The sequence below is a fragment of the Loxodonta africana genome, chromosome 8 (genome assembly GCF_030014295.1).
Source record: "Loxodonta africana isolate mLoxAfr1 chromosome 8, mLoxAfr1.hap2, whole genome shotgun sequence".
Lineage (NCBI taxonomy): Eukaryota > Metazoa > Chordata > Mammalia > Proboscidea > Elephantidae > Loxodonta > Loxodonta africana.
In genome coordinates, this window is record NC_087349.1 from 64,804,121 (window position 1) to 64,824,876 (window position 20,756).

General features: G+C 37.8%; 1 protein-coding gene across 4 annotated transcripts in view; it reads left to right on the plus strand.

Moving 5' to 3' along the window:
- Positions 1-20,756, plus strand: part of PPP1R9A (protein phosphatase 1 regulatory subunit 9A) — a 357,217-nt gene that overhangs the window by 262,207 nt on the left and 74,254 nt on the right. For all 4 annotated transcript variants that reach the window (XM_064289992.1, XM_023544405.2, XM_064289993.1 and 1 more), the window contains exon 6: positions 17,289-17,444. In XM_064289992.1, coding sequence (XP_064146062.1) covers positions 17,289-17,444 — 156 coding nt within the window. The remainder of the gene's footprint in view (positions 1-17,288; positions 17,445-20,756) is intronic.

Consider the following 20,756-nt stretch of genomic DNA (forward strand, 5'->3'; position numbering starts at 1 on the left):
TGGAGTTCGTAGAAAGGAGTTAGACACAATCAGAGCTGGAGTGTTACAGTATAAAGATGCCAGGAAAACTGAAGTAAAGACCTTTGAGTCCTATATTAAAGACACTTTGTAAGAAGGAATTAATCTGTAGATTAATGATAATCCATAGAGATGCCATTGATGGCATTTTTGTTGGTTTTAATTTTTTTTTGTACTATAAATTCTGTAACTATAATTTCTTGTTCTATTTGATGATCTCTTAGCATTTTCCCAGTTATATTCGTCATTGTTTTAATAGAAACATGCCATATTTTCCAAGATTTACTTAGTTGTATAATTACAGAATTATTAAAATAATAGTAATGCATGCTTCTTCGGTTACTGTAGTTGTTCTCTTCTGCAGATTAAAAATTCAGGGAAGTACAAATCTCTCAGTCTCTTCCCACAGTTCTGCTGGCATCAGAATAAGTGCTTCATTGTTTCCTTGGCAAAGAAAATGAAATGCAAGGAAGGCTGCCAATTTGAAATTACAGTGTGACATTTGAATTACAGAGGTCTGCTTTGGCCTGTTGACTGTTTAGTTCTAGATCTCAGTGGGAAAAGTAGTTATCACTGATTCTTTCCTCATATAAAATATATTTATGAGGAACTTAAAAACAATGACATTTATCTCTTAGTTAGTAAGTAGGTAACATTTATTAAAAGGAATTAGGAATAGTTAGTCATGGAAAAATATATTTTATATTCTCAAGAAGCCTGCTGTTTAGCTGTGGGAACAATATACATGACAAAGAATTTAAATAATTTTCAAGGTAGCCCATCAAAAGGTCAGATAATCATCGTGTAAAAGAAACAGAGAATGAGTTTTGAGGTTTGTGGTTCCAATTTTTCTTTCTTTCTAAGTTTTTTTGTTGTTGCTTTTCTCCTGTAACACAAGAAAAGCTGGGACAATATAAGGTATTTTCAAGAAATAAAGAGACAAGTTTAACTGCAGGGTAGAGTACACAGGGAAAGACTAATGTTGAGAAAGTATTTGAAAAGGTAAATTGAACAAGATGGTAGAATTTTAAAAATGAACTGTATCTGTAAACACTTTTTTCCCATTAAATAGTTATTGGGAGACAGTGCTCCACAAGTCTCTTGCATTCCGAGCCACTGACTTCCCTTCATTCCGGACTGATTTTTCAATGGTATTTGTGTAGTGAGCAGCCTTGAAAATGAGTCTTTCCCTCTGGAGCAAAGGGAAAGCATGCTTATTGCCTATTACAAAAAATTCAGGTTACCTAAGTTCTGAGTTCTTCTCCTGACACCTGTGTGTGTGCAGGCATCATCTGGCCTTTGCATTGCTCTTTGGACATTGTGGCTGGAAGAACCAGCAAAAAAAAAAAAAAAGATATTTTGTATCAGCTAGTACAGAGACCATCTGAGTTGGAGGAAGATTCTGACCCTGTTCACAAAACAGTTCCAGAGATGAGAGACACACCTACACTGGGTAGGAAAAAAAGGAAATTTGCAGTTTTTTTATGGTGAGAGGCCTGGTGAATTCTTAGAACTTTGGCTGGTTTACTTATGAGACGATGAGGTGGGGCATGTAACGCTAGCTAGCTAAGGAGTAATGGAACAGTTGGCTTCCTTTTGCCACAATCCCTTATGCAGTCAGTCTACCATGCCAACTTTAGGTTCATTCAGACAGTAGAAGGTCTCAGAGATTTTTGCAGTAGATCATGACAGCTATAAGGGAATATTTCTCTGAGACAGACAGACTCCTGTCTGTTTGGGCCTTAAGTGCCCTGGATTGGGTCTGTAATGCTGATGAAGGTTAGCCACTGCAGAATGAGAAACTTCCAGAACAATCTAAATAAATTCTATTGTCAACCTCATCACTCTGGAAAACTCTGCTATTCCTTATGTTAAAACCATGCGTAAAGTGATGTTACCATAATTTAAGGAGATGTTATAATGACAGTGGGGCAGCAAATATCGAAGATTAGAATGGACTCCATAACAAAGTGTCACTTTGACAGATGTTATCATATAAATGGGGCAACAAATACCCCCGATTAAGGTGTACCCTTTAAGAAAAAGTCATTGCTGTGTGAGTCAAGGCTATGGGTTCTGAGTAAAAGATTCCCCCAAACTAAATATATGGTGTCAGTAATGATGATAATCTCCGTTTGAGGTGGGTCAACTTGAACTCACTGACCAACAAGGTTGAAAGGCCCAACAGACCTTGCTTGCCGAATGGAAACGTTAATATTGAGGAAAGCAACCAACCTGGCTCAATAGGATCTCAGATTTACATGAATAAATGCCCACTTTCCTTTTGGAGAAAGCTGTATCTACTGCTCTACTCCTGAAATAAAGCTGTAGCTCAGTAGGATCTTCAATTAAAGAGGTTTACTGAAATGTTGGTGCTGATAGTTCAACTAAGTTGTCCAGTGCTGTCTACTAGGGCATTCATTCAGCTTCACCACCAGCTATGCAGAAACAAAAATTGACATGGCCACACTGTTCAGTGAGCAGAACTCAAGGCCATTCTTATAGCGTTGGTCAGTACTATATCGTTATATTTTTACTGACTCTTGGACTGTTGCCTATGACCCAGCAATTTGGTCTATCACTTGCAAAATTACAGAGTGACAGATTAAAGACATGCACGTTGGGATGGCAAATGGTGGAAACAGTATTGCGACAACTTATCAAAAACATGGGCTGTTCATATAACTACCCCTTAAGAGTGGTTGTAAGAGATCTCCATGTATTTCAGGAATCACCAGCAGTAGATCACATAGCCTTCAGATGTGCAGTATGGTTTACCTCAACACTGCTGCTTGGAGTCCAGTTGATAAGTAGCCTTAGTCATGTGTAAAACTGAGTGGATTTGATCCTAGGCCACCTTGGTCACAGTGATTAACATGGCTGAAGGAATGTCATACTCATGGGAAACAAAGACAGTATAGAAATGAGGTAGATATTGTTGGGAGATAATTAATTCCCCATACATCTCTGCATGCCTTGTAAGCAGAGGCACCAAAGATCTTTGTTTTAGACTATCTTTTCAGTGATGTTTGTGTAGGTCCCTGGGTAGTGCACACTGTTTGTTCTTGACTACTCACCTAAAGGTTGGAGATTCAAAACCACCCAGTGGCACTGTAAAAGAAAGGCCTGGCGTTCTGCTTCCATAAAATATAACAGCCAAGAAAAACCTATGGAGCAGTTCTACTCTGTAACACATGGGATTGCTATGAGTCAGAATCAACTTGATGGCAAGGAGTTTGGTTTTTTGTTTAGTTGTTGTTTGTTTATTTTTGTATAGTGAACAGCCTTGGAAGATAGAGATAATGTCTTGTTTTCAGGCAGGAAGAAAGGCCCATTATTAAAAATTTGAGTCTGTCAGTTTGTTGTACTTTGGGGGCTTGTGTGTTGCTGTGATGCTGGGTGCTGTGCCACTAGTATTCAAATACCAGCAGGCTCTCCCATGGTGAACAGGTTTCAGCTGAGTTTCCAGACTAAAAGAGACTAGGAAGAAGGACCTCATGGTCTATTTCTGAAAGAAATTAGCCAGTGAAAACCTTATGAATAGCAGCGTAACATTGTCTGATACAGTGCCAGAAGATGAGCCACTTAGGTTGGAAGGCACTCAAAAGATGACTGGGAAAGAGCTGCCTCCTCAAAGTAGAGTCAACCTTAATGAAATGGATGGAGTCAAGCTTTTGGGACCTTCATCTGTTAATGTGGCGTGACTCAAAATGAGAAGAAACAGCTGTAAACATTCATTAATAATCGGAATGTGAAATGTACAAAGTATGAATCTAGGAAAATAGGAAATTTTCAAAAATGAAATGGAGCACATAAACATCTATGTGCTATACATTAGTGAGCTGAAATGGACTGGTATTGGCCATTTTGGATTGGACAGTCACGTGGTCTACTATGCTGGGAATGACAACTTGCAGAGGAATGGCATTGCATTCATCATTAAAAAGAACATTTCAAGATATATCCTGAAGTACAGTGCTGTCAGTGATAGGATAATATCCATATGCCTACAAGGAAGATCAATTAATATGACTAGTACTCAAATTTCTGCACCAACCACTAAGGCCAAAGACAAAGAAACTGAAGATTTTTACCAGCTTCCGTGATCTGAAATTGATCACACATGCAATCAAGGTGCATTGATAATTGCCGATGATTGGAATGTGAAAGCTGGAAATAAAGAAGAAGGATCAGTAGTTGAAAAATATGGCCTTGGTGATAGAAACAATGCCAGAGATTACGTGATAGAATTTTGCAAGACCAGTGGCTTCTTCATTGCAAATATCTTTTTTCAGCAACTTAAATGGAGACTATACATGTGGACCTCGCCAGGTAGAATACATGGAATGAAATTGACAACATCTGTGGAAAGAGACAGTGGAAAGCTCAATATCATCAGTCAGAACAAGGCTAGGGGCCGGCTGTGGAACAGACCACTGGTTGTTCATATGCAAGCCCAAGTTGAAGCTGAAGAAAATTAGAAAAAGTGCACAAGAGCCAAAGTACAACCTTGAGTATATTCCACCTGAATTTAGAGATCACCTCAAGAATAGATTTGACCCATTGAGCACTAATGACCTAAGACCAGATGAGTTATGGAATGACATCATGGACATCATACATGAAGAAAGCAACAGGTCATTAAAAAGACAGGAAGGAAAGAAAAAACCAACATGGACATGAAAAGAGACTTTGAAATGTGCTCTTGAACATAGAGTAGCCAAAGTAAACGGAGGAAATGGTGCAGTAAAAGAGCTGAACAAAAGATTTCAAAAGGCGGCTCGAAAAAACAAAGTAAAGCATTATAATAACAGGTGCAAAGACCTGGTGTTAAAACACCCAAAGGGAAGAACATGCTCAGTATTTCTCAAGCTGAAAGAACTGAAGAAAAAATTCAAGCCTCAAGTTGCAATATTGAAGGAGCCTATGGGCAAAATACTGAACTACACAGGAAGCATCAAAAGATGATGGAAGGAATACACACAGTCACCATGCCAGAAGAATTATTCAGTATTCAGCCATTTCAGGAGGTAGCATATGATCAAGAACTGGTGGCACTGATGGAAGAAGTCCAAGCTGCAGTGAAGACATTGGCAAAAAACAAGCCTCCAGGAATTGACAGAATACCAGTTGAGATGTTTCAACAAACAGATGCAGTGCTGGAAGTGCTCACTTGTCTATGCCAAGAAATTTGGAAGACAGCTACCTGGCCAACCAACTGGAAGAGATCGATATTTATGCCTATTCCCAAGAAAGGTGATCCAACCAAATGTGAAACTGATCGAATAATACCATTACTGTCACACACATGTAAAATTTTGCTGAGATCATTCAAAAGTGATTGCAGCAGTACATCCACAGGGAACTGCCAGAAATTCAAGCGTAATTTAGGAAAGGACGTGGAACAAGGGATATCATTGCTGATGTCAGACAGATCCTGGCTGAAAGCGGAGAATACCAGAAAGATGTTTACCTGTGTTTCATTGACTATGCAAAGGAATTCGACTGTGTGGATCATATCAAATTATGGATAGCATTGAGAAGAGCAGAAATTCCAGAACACTTAATTGTGGTCATGAGGAATTTGTGCATAGATGAAGAGGCGGTTGTTCAGACAGATCGAGGGGATATGGCGTGATTTAAAGTCAAGAGAGGTGTGTGTCAGGGTTGCATTCTTTCACCATACTTATTCAAACTGTATGCTGAGCAGATAATCCGAGAAACTGGACTGTATGAAGAAAAACGGAGCATCAGGATTGGAGGAAGACTTACTAACAACCTGCATTATGCAGATGACACCACTTTGCTTGCTGAAAGTGAAGAGGACTTGATGAAGATCAAGGACTGCAGCCTTTGGTATGAATTACACTTCAACATAAGGAAAACAAAAATCCTCACAACTAGACTGATAAGCGACATCATGATAAGTAGAGAAAAGATTGAAGTTGTCAAGGATTTCATTTTACTTGGATCCACAATCAACACGCATGGAAGCAGCAGTCAGGAAATCAAAAGATGAATTGCCTTGGGCAAATGTGCTGCAAAAGACCTCTTTAAAGTGTTGAAAAGCAAAGATGTCACCTTGAGGACTAAGGTGTGGCTGACCCAAGCCGTGGTGTTTTTAGTCACCCCATATGCATGTGAAAGCTGGACAATGCATAAGGAAAACAGAAGAAGAATTGACGCCTTTAAATTTGGTGTTGGTGAAGAATATCAAATATATAATGGACTGCCAAAAGAACGAACAGATCTGTCTTGGAAGAAGTACAACCGGAATGCTCCTTGGAAGCAAGGATGACGAGACTGTGTCTCACATACTTTGGACAGGTTATCAGAAGAGACCTGTCCCTGGAGAAGGACATCATGCTTGGTAAAGTAGAGGGTTAATGAAAGAGAGGAAGAACTTCAATGAGATGTATTGGCACAGTGGCTACAACAGTGGGCTGAAGCATTATGAGGATTACGCAGAACCGGGCAGCGTTTCATTCTGTTGTACATAGGGTTGCCATGACTCGAAACTGACTCAACACCTAACAACAACAACAAGCTTAGGATTCTTAACTAAAGATTTTATGGTCATGCCCTCAGCTTTATATTTAGACTATGTTTTTTAAACCCTGTATTTTAACTTAGTTTGCAAACCATTTCTTAAATTTAGAAATGAGACTTTCAAATCCATTAAGTCTTATTTCCTTTCTGTTTAGCATTCCTACTCTCAATTTATTTCTCTTCTCTCACATTATAAGCAGCATGATAAGAAATGAATCATCACCTTCAACACTGTCTGGAAATTTACTCAGCTAGATTACTCAACTCTCTAGGCACATTTCCTACTTTATGTTATTGAAGGTGATAATGTTGCTAAATTTTCTGCCACTACATGACAAAGACCTTTCTTCTAGATTTCTAATAGCCTGTTCAAGACAGTTTAGGCTTTCTCTGCACACTCTTGAAAACCCTCCCAGACTCTGCCCACTGCCTGTTTTAAAAGCCACTTCCCATATTTCAGTATTTATTATGATAGCACTGTACTTCTATTGTTCCATAACAAATTACCACTAAAAATTAGCTACTTAGAACAAGAAATATTTGTATGTTACATTCTGCAGTCTCTGGGTCAGTTTAGTTGGGTAATTCTGACTCAAAATGTCCCCCAAGGCTGCAGATAAGGCATTTACCAGGGTGGCAGTCAGTTAAAGGCTCAACTCAGGGACAACCTGCTTCCAAGCTCACTCAACATCTGTTCTCAGGACTCGGAAGATCCACTTTTCAGTTCCCTCATGCAGCTATCGGCAGGCCTCAGATCCTTGCTGGGTACTGGTCAGAAGCATCAGATTCCTGCCACTTGAGCCTTTCCATTTTGCTACTTTTTTTTTTTTTTTTTTAAGATAGTGTCTTACTTCCCCAGAACAAAGGCTCACAAAGAGTGAGGCAAGTGGACGTTCACAGTCTTTTTTGTAACCTAATCTTATGAGTGACATCCCATCAGTTTTGTGGGGTCTTCTGTTGTCTTAGAAGTGAGTCGGTAGATCCAGCCCACACTCAAGAGGAGGAGATTATACAAGGCCATGAGTACCGTGGAGGTGGAAATCACTGGGGGCCAGTTTACAGTCTGCCTACCACAGCAGGAAATTGAGTCCCTGCTTTAGAGGAGTATACTTTCTAGAAGGAAGGGAAAAAAATTAAGGAAGCCTTTAAAATACTGTACAATCAAATGCTAATTTACGAACTGTCTACCACAATGGCTAGAAAAATTTTAGAAGGGAAAGACAAGGTTTAGTTGTTGAAAAAGATTTTATAGGCACATCTTTACCCTATTTGGTCAGAATTTTCAGAATTTTAGGAAGAATAATTTGTCAGCAGTGTTAACAATGACCTGAAGAGCTGAGCACCTGAAAACAAGGAACACTGACGCCCTATTAGTAATCCAGATATGAATTTTAGATGTTACTTCACCTGGTGACAAAAGTAAGAATGGAGAGAAAATCAGAAAACATTCTGAGAACAAAAAATTAACTAAACAATTTTGACTGAATTGATAAATGGAAGGAGAAATGAATGTGTACGAGGGGCCAGGCACCGTGTTGGCGGTTTCATGTATTTTATTTCTTTTAATCTTCTCAATATATGAGAAGAGATTTATATGAGATTTATATCTTTTGACCCACTTTATAGAAGAAGAGACCACAAAAGAGTAAAGCTATGCCCTCGTACAACTGTGAAATCAAGGGTTTTGTATTTTGAGGCCCTGATCTCTCTAACCCCAAAGTCCATACTCTTTTCATTGCACTACTCTGTGTTGTCCTGGACAAGCAAGGGTTGGTGAAAATAATCAGTCATACAACCAGGTAGTCATTCAGCATATTCTAGGCACCATGAGGAAAACTTTGCATTTATCACTACTGCAAATTCTCACAACAACCTTATGAAGTTGCCATTATCCCCATTTTATAGATGAGCAAATTGACATTACATAACATTGCGAAGCTAAGACCTATGGAAGCCACTGAAAAGATGGCAGGAGAGATCCCTTTGCAGAGAATGGGATGCTTTTGCTGAAAACCATCTGGATAGTTGGCACAGTTTATGAATTTTAAACATTAAAGCGTTAGTTTGAGGTCTTTCTCCTCCAGAGAAAAAGCAACTCTCTTCTATTCTCTCACAGAACAGTGTCTGAAAATATATATAACCAAATTCAAATCCAGTAAACAAAATCCAACAAAAACTGCATAATTAAGGCTATTTTTATGATTAGCGCCATTTAGCTTCCCTGAATTTATCAGAGCAAACATTGCTATAGCAAAAATTACTGCTAATGGTTGAGCCTAACAACAAGAGAAAATCCCCAAAAGGGTCATTTAGGCCCCAGCTGCAGCTGTGCTTCACTATATTTCTTACTTGAAAGCTGAGAATTAACAGGAAAATCAGGTTCTGCTGTGCTGTGCAGATGTGGCTAAAACTCTTAATTTATTCAGCAAACATTTGTTCAGTGCCTACTATATGCCAAGCAATGTGCTAGCCACACTAGGATTACAGGTATAAATCATACGTGCCTCTTTCAAGGAGCTTATAGTTGAAAGAAATTAATGGGAGAAGGCTGATATAAAAACAGCAAAGTTGAATGGGCAGTGTTACCACATGTACTAGAAGCATAAACGAGTAGATTAGCAAAAAGTCTTAAGGGCAGCAGCTTCATGGGATGTGTTAATGTAGAGGGATATTCAACTTGGATCATTGGGGCTTGTTGGGGGTGGTGAGTCAGGAGAACAGAGGCATGGAAATTTTCTTGGGCTTGGGTTGAAGCTAGTACCTGCACCAAAGCCATGAAGCTAGGAAGAAGAGCGGGTTTAAGGGAAGAGAAGGTTTTTCTTCAGAAATGACCATTTTGCATATATAAAATTCACGTGGCGAGATCTCATAGGCCATTCTGTTTACAAAATGCAAGGCTTAGCAGAGGACTGGTTATGAGATACAAATTGAAGAGCCTTTAGCATGTTGCTGGTGTTGTATTGGGAGCAGCCACAGCAGCAGCAGCTTATTTTGTTTTACAGCTTCTCACTTACTTTGAGCACCTACCATGTCCCAGGCCTGTTTTAAGAAGACTTTGTAGCCATCATCTACTTAATTCTCATGATAACCTTGTTATAAGGAACTATTACTATCCCTGTATTATGGACGAAGAGACAGAGGCTTAGGTCTAGAAGCTCACCTTCCCAAGGTCACAGGGCTAGGATTTGAACCCAGGCCTAACTGACTCTAAAGCCGAGCCTTTCATTGATGTTCACTTAACCAGTTTACCAATTGAACAGGTACTCTTCATTCTTTCTGTAAAACTAAGACTGATATCTACAGCTCTCTTAAGTGTTAGAGGCTCTAGTATGTCCACATACTTCTGGGACCCCCAGTCAAGTTGTGTTTACCAAGAGGCAGAGCCTATCAGCTGCATTTGTTATTGTAATTATGTAATTTCGTTTATACTAAGGGGTCTGCTGTAATATGAATGTAAAAAAAAAGTTGTGTCTATGAAAGCTAGGTGAAATGCTTTGGAAAGCTTCAGTAAGGCTGGTAGCTCAGGAAGTTCAGGTGAGAGGGAAATGTAAAAGGTGAGACACACCCTAAAAATTGAGGGACATTTTGCACCCATTCTGCCTTGCAAATATCTTCCGGTTTTCATCCATTTTAAAGAGACTGCAATGATTTTTTTAGATTCTGTGTCAGGGTTCTTCTGTTTTATATAAGAAAAAATATATAAGAAAGTATACATAAAACACCTGTCAGCAGACCCAGAAGCCAAGAGGGACTTAGCCCTGCAACTAAAAAATAGGCAAATAAATTATTACTTTTATGATTTAAGTTAACATAAAAATGGCACTTTTTTTTTTTTCCTTTTAATGATTCTTCCCTTTACATTGCAATTAACCTACCAACTACCCATCCTTTCCGTGGGGACTTCTGCTATATACTTACCTGGGGTGAACTTGTTAGGAAAGAAGAAGACAAGAACTTTGGAGCTCCCTTGAAACAGGTACAGATCCTCAAAGTGAATTGAATGATAATGGTCAGAGTTGTGGAAGGAGAATTACAACATACCAGGATTGTGCAGCAGTGTTTAGGATTGGGGCTATATGAACAGAATGTATCCCAGATTATAGTCTTCAAAGCTGTAGTTTCAGCAGACTCTAAACAGGCCTTGGAATCTGTTAGATGTAACTTCAAAAACTTACTGTCTGACCTCAGGTAAACTGCCTGAGATTAAAATGGCGTATTAATACCTACATCATACAGTTGTTAAGGAATGAGCAATGTTGGGTACACTCTAAATGGTGCAAAATGATCACTATTCATTTTTGCCCCTTTTTATGGGGCAAGATATGGTGATAAAAAGGAACATTTACTCTGTGGGTTCTTACCCTAGGATCTGTTCTTGCCTCATTTAAAGTGGATTTGTGGATTAGGACAAAGAGCTTCAGGAGTCTCTGTTTACTTGAAAAATGTTGAACTTGGCCGGGAAGAAAATGAAGGAGCTAACTACCAATGGAAATACTTTACTGTAGCAAATATATATATATATACACACACATATATGTATGATGTATGTATATATATATATATATTTAAAGTGCCATTTTTATGTTAACTTATATATAGTTGTTGCTGTTAGGTGCCATCAAGTCAGTTCCGACTCATAGCTACCCCTGTGTAAAACAGAACAAAACACTGCCTGGTCCTGCACCATCCTCACGATCTTTGCTATATTTGAGCCCATCATTGCAGCCACCGGTTGTATTTTGAGTGCCTTCAAATCTGAGGGACTCATCTTTCAGCGTTTTATCAGGCAGTGTGCCACTGCTATCCATAAGGTTTCCACTGTCCAGTTTTTTCAGAAGTAGGTCCCAGCCTGTCTTAATTGGGCAGCTCCACTGAAATCTGTCCATCATAGGTGACCATGCTGGGTTTTCACATACCAGTGGCATAGCTTCCAGCATCATATCATAGCAACTCGCAAACTGACAGACGAGTGGTGGAGGTATATACCTGTGAGAACTGCAACTCCACAGGACTGCCTTGTTTTTCCAGCTCTTGAAAGTTTTCTGTCTTTCACAGGGTGCTGTCTTACCACTTTTCTATAGCTTGTTTTAGTGGAAGATATTTGTGTTTTCCTTCTCTGACAGGTTTCCGCCTTACACAGGTTCTGGCTTTCGCAGGTTTTACTGTGGGTGTGGGTACATGTTGTTGTTGTTAGGAGCTGTCGAATTGGTTCTGACTCATAGCAACCCTATGTATAAGACAAAGAAACACTGCCCAGTCCAACACTACCCTCACAATCGTTGCTATGCTTGAGCCCATTGTTCAGCCACTCTTGCTCCTGATGAGCATTCTGACTGTGCTTCTTCCAAGACAGTGTGTGTGTGTATATATATATGTATTTTTTGTACAGCATTGTCCATATTCTACTGTAGATGCTAGATTAATCCAATCATATTTATTTTACTTGCAGAGTAACCATAAAATAATTTTCATTTTCAGTAAAGATGGAAGAAACAGAAGAACCCATTATTCTTGTCTGACTCATAGCAACTGTATGTACAACGGGATGAAACACTGCCTGGTCCTGCGCCATCCTTACAATCGTTGTTATGCTTGAGCTCATTGTTGTAGCCACAGTGTCAGTCCACCTCGTTGAGGGTCTTACTCTTTTCCACTGACCGTGTACTTTGCCAAGCATGATGTTCTTCTCCAGGGACTGATCACTCCTGGCAACATGTCCAAAGTATGTAAGACGTAGTTTTGCCATCCTTGCTTCTAAGGAGCATTCTGGTTGCACTTCTTCCAAGACAGATTTGTTCATTCTTTTGGTAGTTCATGGTATATTCAGTATTCTTTGCCAAAGCCACAATTCAAAGGCATCAATTCTTCTTCGGTCTTCCTTATTTGTTGTCCAGCTTTCACATGCATATAATGTGATTGAAAATATCATGGCTTGGGTCAGGTGCACCTTAGTCTCCAAGGTGACATCTTTGCTCTTCAACACTTTAAAGAGGTAATTCAGCAGGTTTACCCAATGTAATGAGTCTTTTGATTTCTCGACTACTGGTTCCATGGCTGTTGATTGTGGATCCAAGTAAAATGAAATCCTTGACAACCTCAATCTTTTCTCCTTTTATCATGATGTTGCACATTGGTCCAGTTGTGAGGATTTTTGTTTTCTTTATGTTGAGGTGCAATCCGTGCTGAAGACTGTGGTCTCTGATCTTCATTAGTAAGTGCTTCAAGTCCTCTTCACTTTGAGCAAGTAAGGTTGTGTCATCTGCATAATGCATGTTGTTAATGAGTCTTTCTCCAACCCCGATGCCCCATTCTCCATATAGGCCAGCTTCTCAGGTTATTTGCTCAGCCTACAGATTGAATAGGTATGGTGAAAGGATACAACTGTGACACACACCTTTCCTGACTTGAAACCAATCAGTATCCCCTTGTTCTGTCCGAACAACCATCTCTTGATCTATGTAAAGTTTCCTCAAGAGTACAATTAAGTGTTCTGGAATTCCCATTCTTTACAATGTTATACATAATTTGTTTTGATCCATACAGTTGAATGCCTTTACATAGTCAATAAACCACAGGTAAATATCCTTCAGGTATTCTCTGCTTTCAGCCAGGATCCATCTGACATCAGCAATGATATCCCTGGTTCCACGACCTCCTCCGAAACCAGCCTGAGTTTCTGGCAGTTCCCTGTTGATATACTGCTGCAGCTGTTTTTGAATGATCTTCAGCAAAATTTTGCTTGTGTGTGATATTAATGATATTGTTTTAAAATTTCTGCATTCGGTCCGATCACCTTTCTTGGGATAGGCATAAATATGGAAGAAGGACCCTATAAATATAGGAGGACGGACCTGGCAGTCTACTTCTAAAAAGCATTAGCCTGTGAAAACCTTATGAATAGCAGCGAAATATTATTCTTAGTTAACTGAATGTAACTTTCTTACTCCCAGATGTTTATGAGATGCTATAATAAATGCATCCTTTATTCTAAAGCCTATTCAGATTGGGAATGGCAACATTAAGTGCCCCATCCAGGTACTATAATAAGTAATAAGTAGAATTGAAACTGTAAAAGGTATATCTTATCCTTAGTATAAGACTAATTAGAAAGAGAAAACATGTGTAAATGGAAAGATGAAATGAAAGATAGAAAGAATTGTATCAGGATTGTAGACAGTTTAGTTATTGGGAAGGAGAGGAGACTGGCCAAGTCAAAACTAAAAAAATCACAAAAGAATTCTCAATAACTTACATTTAAAAACCCATTGCTGTCAAGTCGAGTTCGACTCATAACAACTCTATAGGACAGAGTAGAACTGCCCCATAGGGTTGTCAGGAGCAGCTGGTGGATTTGAACTGCCAATCTTTTGGTTAACCACTGTTGCTCTTAACCACTGTACCACCAGGGCTCCAAAACTTACATTTAGGAGGATAATTCTGACAACTAAAATGGATGACAAAACCAGAACTACACTAAGAGGCAGGAATTATATATGTTATATATACCCTAATTTTATTATTCATTATAAGGAGGATTAAAAATGTATGAAAGGATACTGCCTTCTCACAAATTCACAGCTAATTTTTTTTTTTTTTTTGCATTATTGAAAACCTCCTTAGGAAGTTCTAGATATTACCGAGTAAATGAAATTGGCATTCTCTGATATATTCTTGTAAAAATGTTTTGAGATCCTGTTACATATCAGGCACCATCCTATAAAAAAAAAAAAAAATATGGCACATATTAATTCCCTCACATACAGTGAACAAATACCTATTTTCAAGCTGACAAAGGCAAATCAAATTGTTCATATCAGCCCGTATGTTTAAAATGTGCCACATTGTCATGGCTTAGTCACACTTTAAATTTAGTTTAAGATTTCATTGAGCCATTCATGAAATTCATCCAGCTGATGATGTAGAAGTGAATGTTATAGAGCTGGTTAAAGCCTTCGTAATAAAGGTATGGTTTTGCTCCTTTTTGTAATTACCAGGTTTAAAAACAAACACGCTCTTCTACCTCTAAATCAAAGCTGTCAGCAAGGCGTCTTGAAATTGTTCACTTACTATCCTTGCCACATTCCTATTAACAACACTAGAATTTACAAAGTACCTGTTAATTATATATATATATATACACACACATATATATATACATACACACACACACATACACACATATATAGACACATATACATACACACATGTATAAGTTACATGTTGCTGTTGTTAGGTGCCATCGAATTGGTTCTGAGTCATAGCAACTCTATGTAGAACAGATCGAAACACTGCCCAGTCCTGCGCCATCCTCACAATCGTTAAATGCTTAAGCCGATTGTTGCAGCCACTGTATCAATCCATCTCGTTGAGGGTCTTCATTTTTTTCACTGACCCTCTACTTTACCAAGCATGACGTCTTTCTCCAGGGACTGATCTCTCCTGACAACATGTCCAAACTATGTGAGACTGTAGTCTCACCACCCTTGCTTCTAAGGAGCATTCTGGTTGTACTTCTTCCAAGACAGATTTGTTCATCCTTTTGGCAGTCCGTGGTATATTCAATATTCTTCTCCAACACCACAATTCAAAGGCACCAGTTCTTCTTTGTTTTTTTTATTCATCACCCAGCTTTCACATACAATAAGTTATATACACATATACATACTCACACATACATTTGTAATATGTAATAGAATACCATAAAAAAGTGCACTGAATCTGGAATTAAAGCCCTTTTAAGTTTTATAGGATCTCACTGAAACAACAAATAAAGCTGTCTGGACCCAATCATTCCCCACTCCTCAGCTACCTTCTCCTGCCAGCTCTAACGGTTCTTGGAATGGTAGTATAGAGATTTTCAGATGGGGCTCTAAAGAGTCCGAGGGCTCCAGATGCTGAGGAGTCATACAGGATCAAGGTAGAGAGCCTCAGCCATTTCAATCAAAGCATTCCTGATTTTATTTGGAAGAAACATTTTCTAATATATAACCAGTTTGGCAAAGCACTGCTGTTTATGAAGTATCCTGAGCTCACTATTATATGCAAATGGCCATCACAGTCAAGGTCTTCACACTGACAGCTTCCTCATGGGGAAGTGGAGTCAGAAGGATGCTAAGGCAGTTTGTTCATCATGGTCCATGGCCCCCAGATTCTTTATTAGAGATTGTGTTGTCCTTTGGCTCCACAACTTAAGAAGAATGCAGAGAACTTTGAGAGGTCAGAGAACAGTCTCAAAGACAATTACAGAGAAAGAGAATGAGAATTATGAGGAGACCAGAATTACTTTATATAGAATGAGAATTATGAGGAGACCAGAATTACTTTATATAGAAAGAGAAGTTTGAATGGCAACCTAATAATGGTCTTCAAGGCATTATGAATTATTACACTGAGGTTGATGACAAGATTTCATTTGTGTACAAACATAGTAAGGAAGAAATAGGGTTTCAGCTTTAGCAAAAAGAGTGTAGTACAGAACCAAAAGAGAAAAACACCAATCAGATGCTAAGCGTATTTAATCAAAATAATAGATCATTCAGTCTACTGAATGATCTGTGGAAGTTTTTTTTTTTTTTCCATAGATCATTATGAAAGTTTTTCTAAAGGCAATATGAGTTCCTTTCTCTGTTTTTTTATATACCTAATAGTACTGCCTGAAGGAACAGGGATAAATTTAATGAACTTTGACTTTTCAACACAATGAATCAATAATTTATCTTTAAATTACATCATAATATATAGATTTGAAACAATTATTTGACTTGGAGTCTCATAGCCGTATCCTGCCAGGAGAGCTACTTTCTACTAATGTTAATGAAGTTAGTGTGAGGAGAAACATTTATTCCAGGGGTCATGAACTCAGATACCTACAGGGGCTCACAGGTATGGTAAAGGAGGGAAACTAACTGGGTTGAACAATATTGAGTTGGGGAGTTGTGATGAGTGAGAACGTGCAAGACCCAACTGAAAGGGATAACCACTACCAACTCTGGCCAGTTGTTATCACATAGCAATGTACCTATATTGCCTGATCTTCAGCTTCTCAAGAGAAGCTGGAAATCTAGAATTTAAAGGAAATACTACTTTTTGAAACATTAGCAAAATACACAGATTTATAAAAGTTCTGTGCAGGCAAAATGATGCACATGTGTGGACTTCAAGTATGAATCTTCAGTTTATCCCTCAGGTCACTAGTTAATCACCACGATAGTTAAAAAGCAAACAAACAGAGCAGAGTTGATTGAACTCTGAAGCTTAGAAGAATTAATTTACTAAACCTGTTCAAGGCTTAAGGTCCCTTCCAGCTCTGAGTCTTTGATCTCTTCTTCTTCCGTGCTCCCAATATTGGGTGGCTTATTCACACAGCTGGTGGGAATTTAAAGAAATTGCTTATTTCCCTAAGCAACCTAATTTTACTTAGTAAAACCGTCAAATATTCAGATTAAAAAAAAGCAACTCTTGTTGCTCTACTGAAGATGCTACGGATACTATTAATCGATTTTTAGTGATGTACTTGTGTATGGCGGAGACATGCCGCTTTGGATCTTTGCACTAACACTTGTTTGTAACATTGACTGCATGAGGCATGATTGATTTAAAAACCTACTTACTCTTTTACCACTTAGTGACATTTCTTATTTATCTTTTATAAAATACCTTCAAATAACCCACTTCCACCTGGGGTAAGGACAGCTGGATTCCTGAAATCCTCTTCCTTTCAGACAGGGGAATATGCCACAGATGAAGAGGAGGATGAGGTAGGGCCTGTCCTTCCTGGCAGTGACATGGCCATTGAAGTCTTTGAGCTGCCTGAGAATGAGGACATGTTTTCCCCATCAGACCTGGACACACGCAAGCTCAGCCACAAGTTCAAAGAGGTAAGTTGTTGGTCTATAAAATATTTCTCTACACCTGTCCACTTATGAAGTATATTTTTTGTTTGAATAATATACTAAGAATAATAATATAGTAAGAATTTCTTTTCAAAAGAAAGCTTTTTTAGTTCCAGATTGCCTTGAATCTCATCGAACTTCTAGGTAAAATTTAAGTAGATGTCATTGTACAGTCTTCAAAAGACTGTTATTTATCATAGTGGCAGTTTACAACAGGTCTAACCCATAATTTCAAGGTACAGTTTAAGTGTACAGTTCTTGTGATAAATCCAGGTAATTTTTTTTTTTTCCAGTTTTACAGAACTTTTGGTACCTGGTGATAAACTTTCCTTTAAAGCAGTGATTTTCTAAAAAGGCTCTTATTAGGATCTTTTCCTTAAAAAGACAGAGTCCCAGCAGGAATCAGATGGCATACCCAAAGGGTTCACTGAAGGGAATTTAATGAATGGCCTTTAAACAGGGTTAAAAGAACTAACAAGGACCAGCGAAGTGCATAGGAGCTGCCAATGGCAGGACACTCTTTCCGTCTTTTGGCTTCATGGGCAGAGAGGGGGAATAGTACCTTTTATTCAAACATATGCAGCTTTATGAGAATGCAGCCACTGCTAAGAACTATATTCTAGGGGCAGGAGTAGTAAATACCTGATCCTGCCCTCCTCCTACTGATGTCTCCTATTGGCCAAACCCAGGCAAGGGAGCCTGTTTGATGGAGCCTTGAAGTCAGAGGGGACAGCAAGTACAGCTAACCACATAAATGCTTTTGTCAAATTAACTACTCAGAACCCCAACATGTAAAACAGAAACAGTGATGAACAGGTCGCCAAGCAGTTTATTCTTCATTGCTTTGGGGAATATCCTCTGTTGTTTGGAGACAAATATGTCATTATGTACACCAAAAACTTCCCCAAAATTACCCTAAAGCGCTGAGGCTTGAAAACCACTGCTCTGTGGTTTCAAGCCTGTTAGGGACTTGACCATCATGAGGGGAAAACCTATACTTGAAAAACATTTTTGAAAATTGCACATTTATAACTTTTAATTGTATTTATAATTTCTAATTTTCTTACATTTATAATTTCTAATTTTGGTGTATCATAAATAGGTCAGTAGAATACACTATTATATTTTTTTTTTTTTAGTGATCACAAAACTCAGAATTCCCTTATAGTAGAAGCAGCAATATCCATTTTAGCGTCATTTCTTATAAAAGTTTTTAGATTAACTGATAGCATCAAACCAAAGAGCAAATCAGCAGCAGCAGAATTCTTCTGCAGGAGGCGACTAAGTGGGGGAAAGAGGTGGAATCTAGGTCCCCATTTCTCTGTGGCTCTGATTTGGCTGAGGAATATAGATTATCTAAAAGAGTGGACGGGCTTCTTGTTCTTTAAGGATCGTCCTTGAATGTTGTAACTCTCAATCCAACTTTGACAAATATTAGAAGCCGAAGTAGTTTGTGAAAACCTGTAATAGAGCTCTTCCATGTTGACATTATTTTGAGCAAAAGTATGTGTTGTACTATTTGGGCAAAGCACATCAGACCAGTGTTACTTTAGTCAGTCCCACAGGCTATGTGTCTTCCTACTAGACTCTAAGCTCCTCTGTTTTTGCTCACCGTTGTATCCTTAGTTCTTGCATAGCTCCTGGCATATAGTTAGTAGTTAAATGTTTATTCAGTGAATGGTATCAAACATGTACTGCAATTTGTGTAGTGAAACACAAATACCTAATTTAATTTTTCCAAATAGTTGACAAGTACTTTTATTAAATGCTGATTTGCCTATTTCCCTCTCGTTGGAAGAGACAGCATTACTAGCTAAAGAATTTGTGTCCTTACACTGTGGACTGCTTTTGGCCTTCATTTTCTATTTTATCTTCTCATTTTTCTGAAGTGCATACTGTTAAAATATATACTAACATTGACAGAATAAGTCAGGTCCATCCAACTCTTTAAAAATTCCTTTACTTTGCAACTTATTATTCAAGAAAATGTTTCAATCACTTTAATTCCCTTGAAAAATCTTCATTGCAATTTTGATTATATTTATATTAAACTTAGTAAATTAGTTTTTAGAAAACTGTTTTTTTTTTTTTTTTTTTTTAAATCGCATTGTCTCTTTGATCCAAGCTTATGGAATAAGATAGGAAACAACCAAACCTGCTGCTGTCAAGTCAATTCTGACTCATAAGACCCTATAGGGCCCTGGGTTTTTTTTAAGACCCTATGGGACAGAGGAGAACTTCCCCCATAGGGTTTCCAAGGAGCACCTGGTGGATTCAAACTGCTGACCTTTTGGTTAGCAGCTTGTAGCTCTTAACCACTGAGCCACCACGGTTTCCATAGCTTATGGAATGTATGTGTTTAATTCAAGTCTTATTCTGACCCTCTGTAAAATTTTTTAATACCCTCTATTAGATAAGAGTTCAGCTGTAAGTAAAAGAAAATCTGACTAGAATGGATTATCAAAAGCTGCTTCAGTATAATTTAGGATGTTTTCCCTACTTCCCAATTTTTAGAAATTACTTGTGTAAGAGAAATCGATGACTTGTATAAGATAGACGTTTTCTGTTCCTTCAAAGTTTGTTATTACTCTGCTATAAAACTCTTTGTCCTGGTGCCTTTGTGGATTGAGATTTTAAATACCTTTTATAATATTTATTACTCTAAGTTTTCAATTTCTTCATGGACTAATTTTGGTTTTTCGTATTTCTCCAAAAATTCATATATTTCATATAGGTTTTCAGTTTTATTAGCTCATATTTTATAATGTAATTTTTAAAATATTGAAATCCGATATATATAATTAGTTCTCTTTAAATTTTTTCTTTTTGTTTATTTGAATATTTTAACTTTTTCTTAGTTGTTTTTTCTAGAATTTTTTCTGTCATATTAGCTTTTAGATTACTAATTGTTTCTTTTACAATTCAAAATAATACTTATTTTGTTGTTTTCGTTGTTTTTTGATATTAATTGGGCTCAGTATATTTATTTTTTATAACTCATTCAATAAGTATATTAAAGCTGTAATTTTTTTTCTGAATATTGCTTTAGGCATATGTCACACTTTTTTACATGTAGAATGCCATTGTCATTTATTAATTTCTCTTATGATTTCCTCTTTAACACAAGAATTATTTAGTAGTATATTTTTTACTTTCCAGACATAGGAAACTTTCTTTGCTATTTTTTTAATTGACTTCTAAACCTTTTGTACTCTAGTCAGAAAACATATTGCATATGATAGCTACTGTCTAGAATTTTTGAGACTTTTTTGATAGCTCAGTTTATTTAAGTTTTGC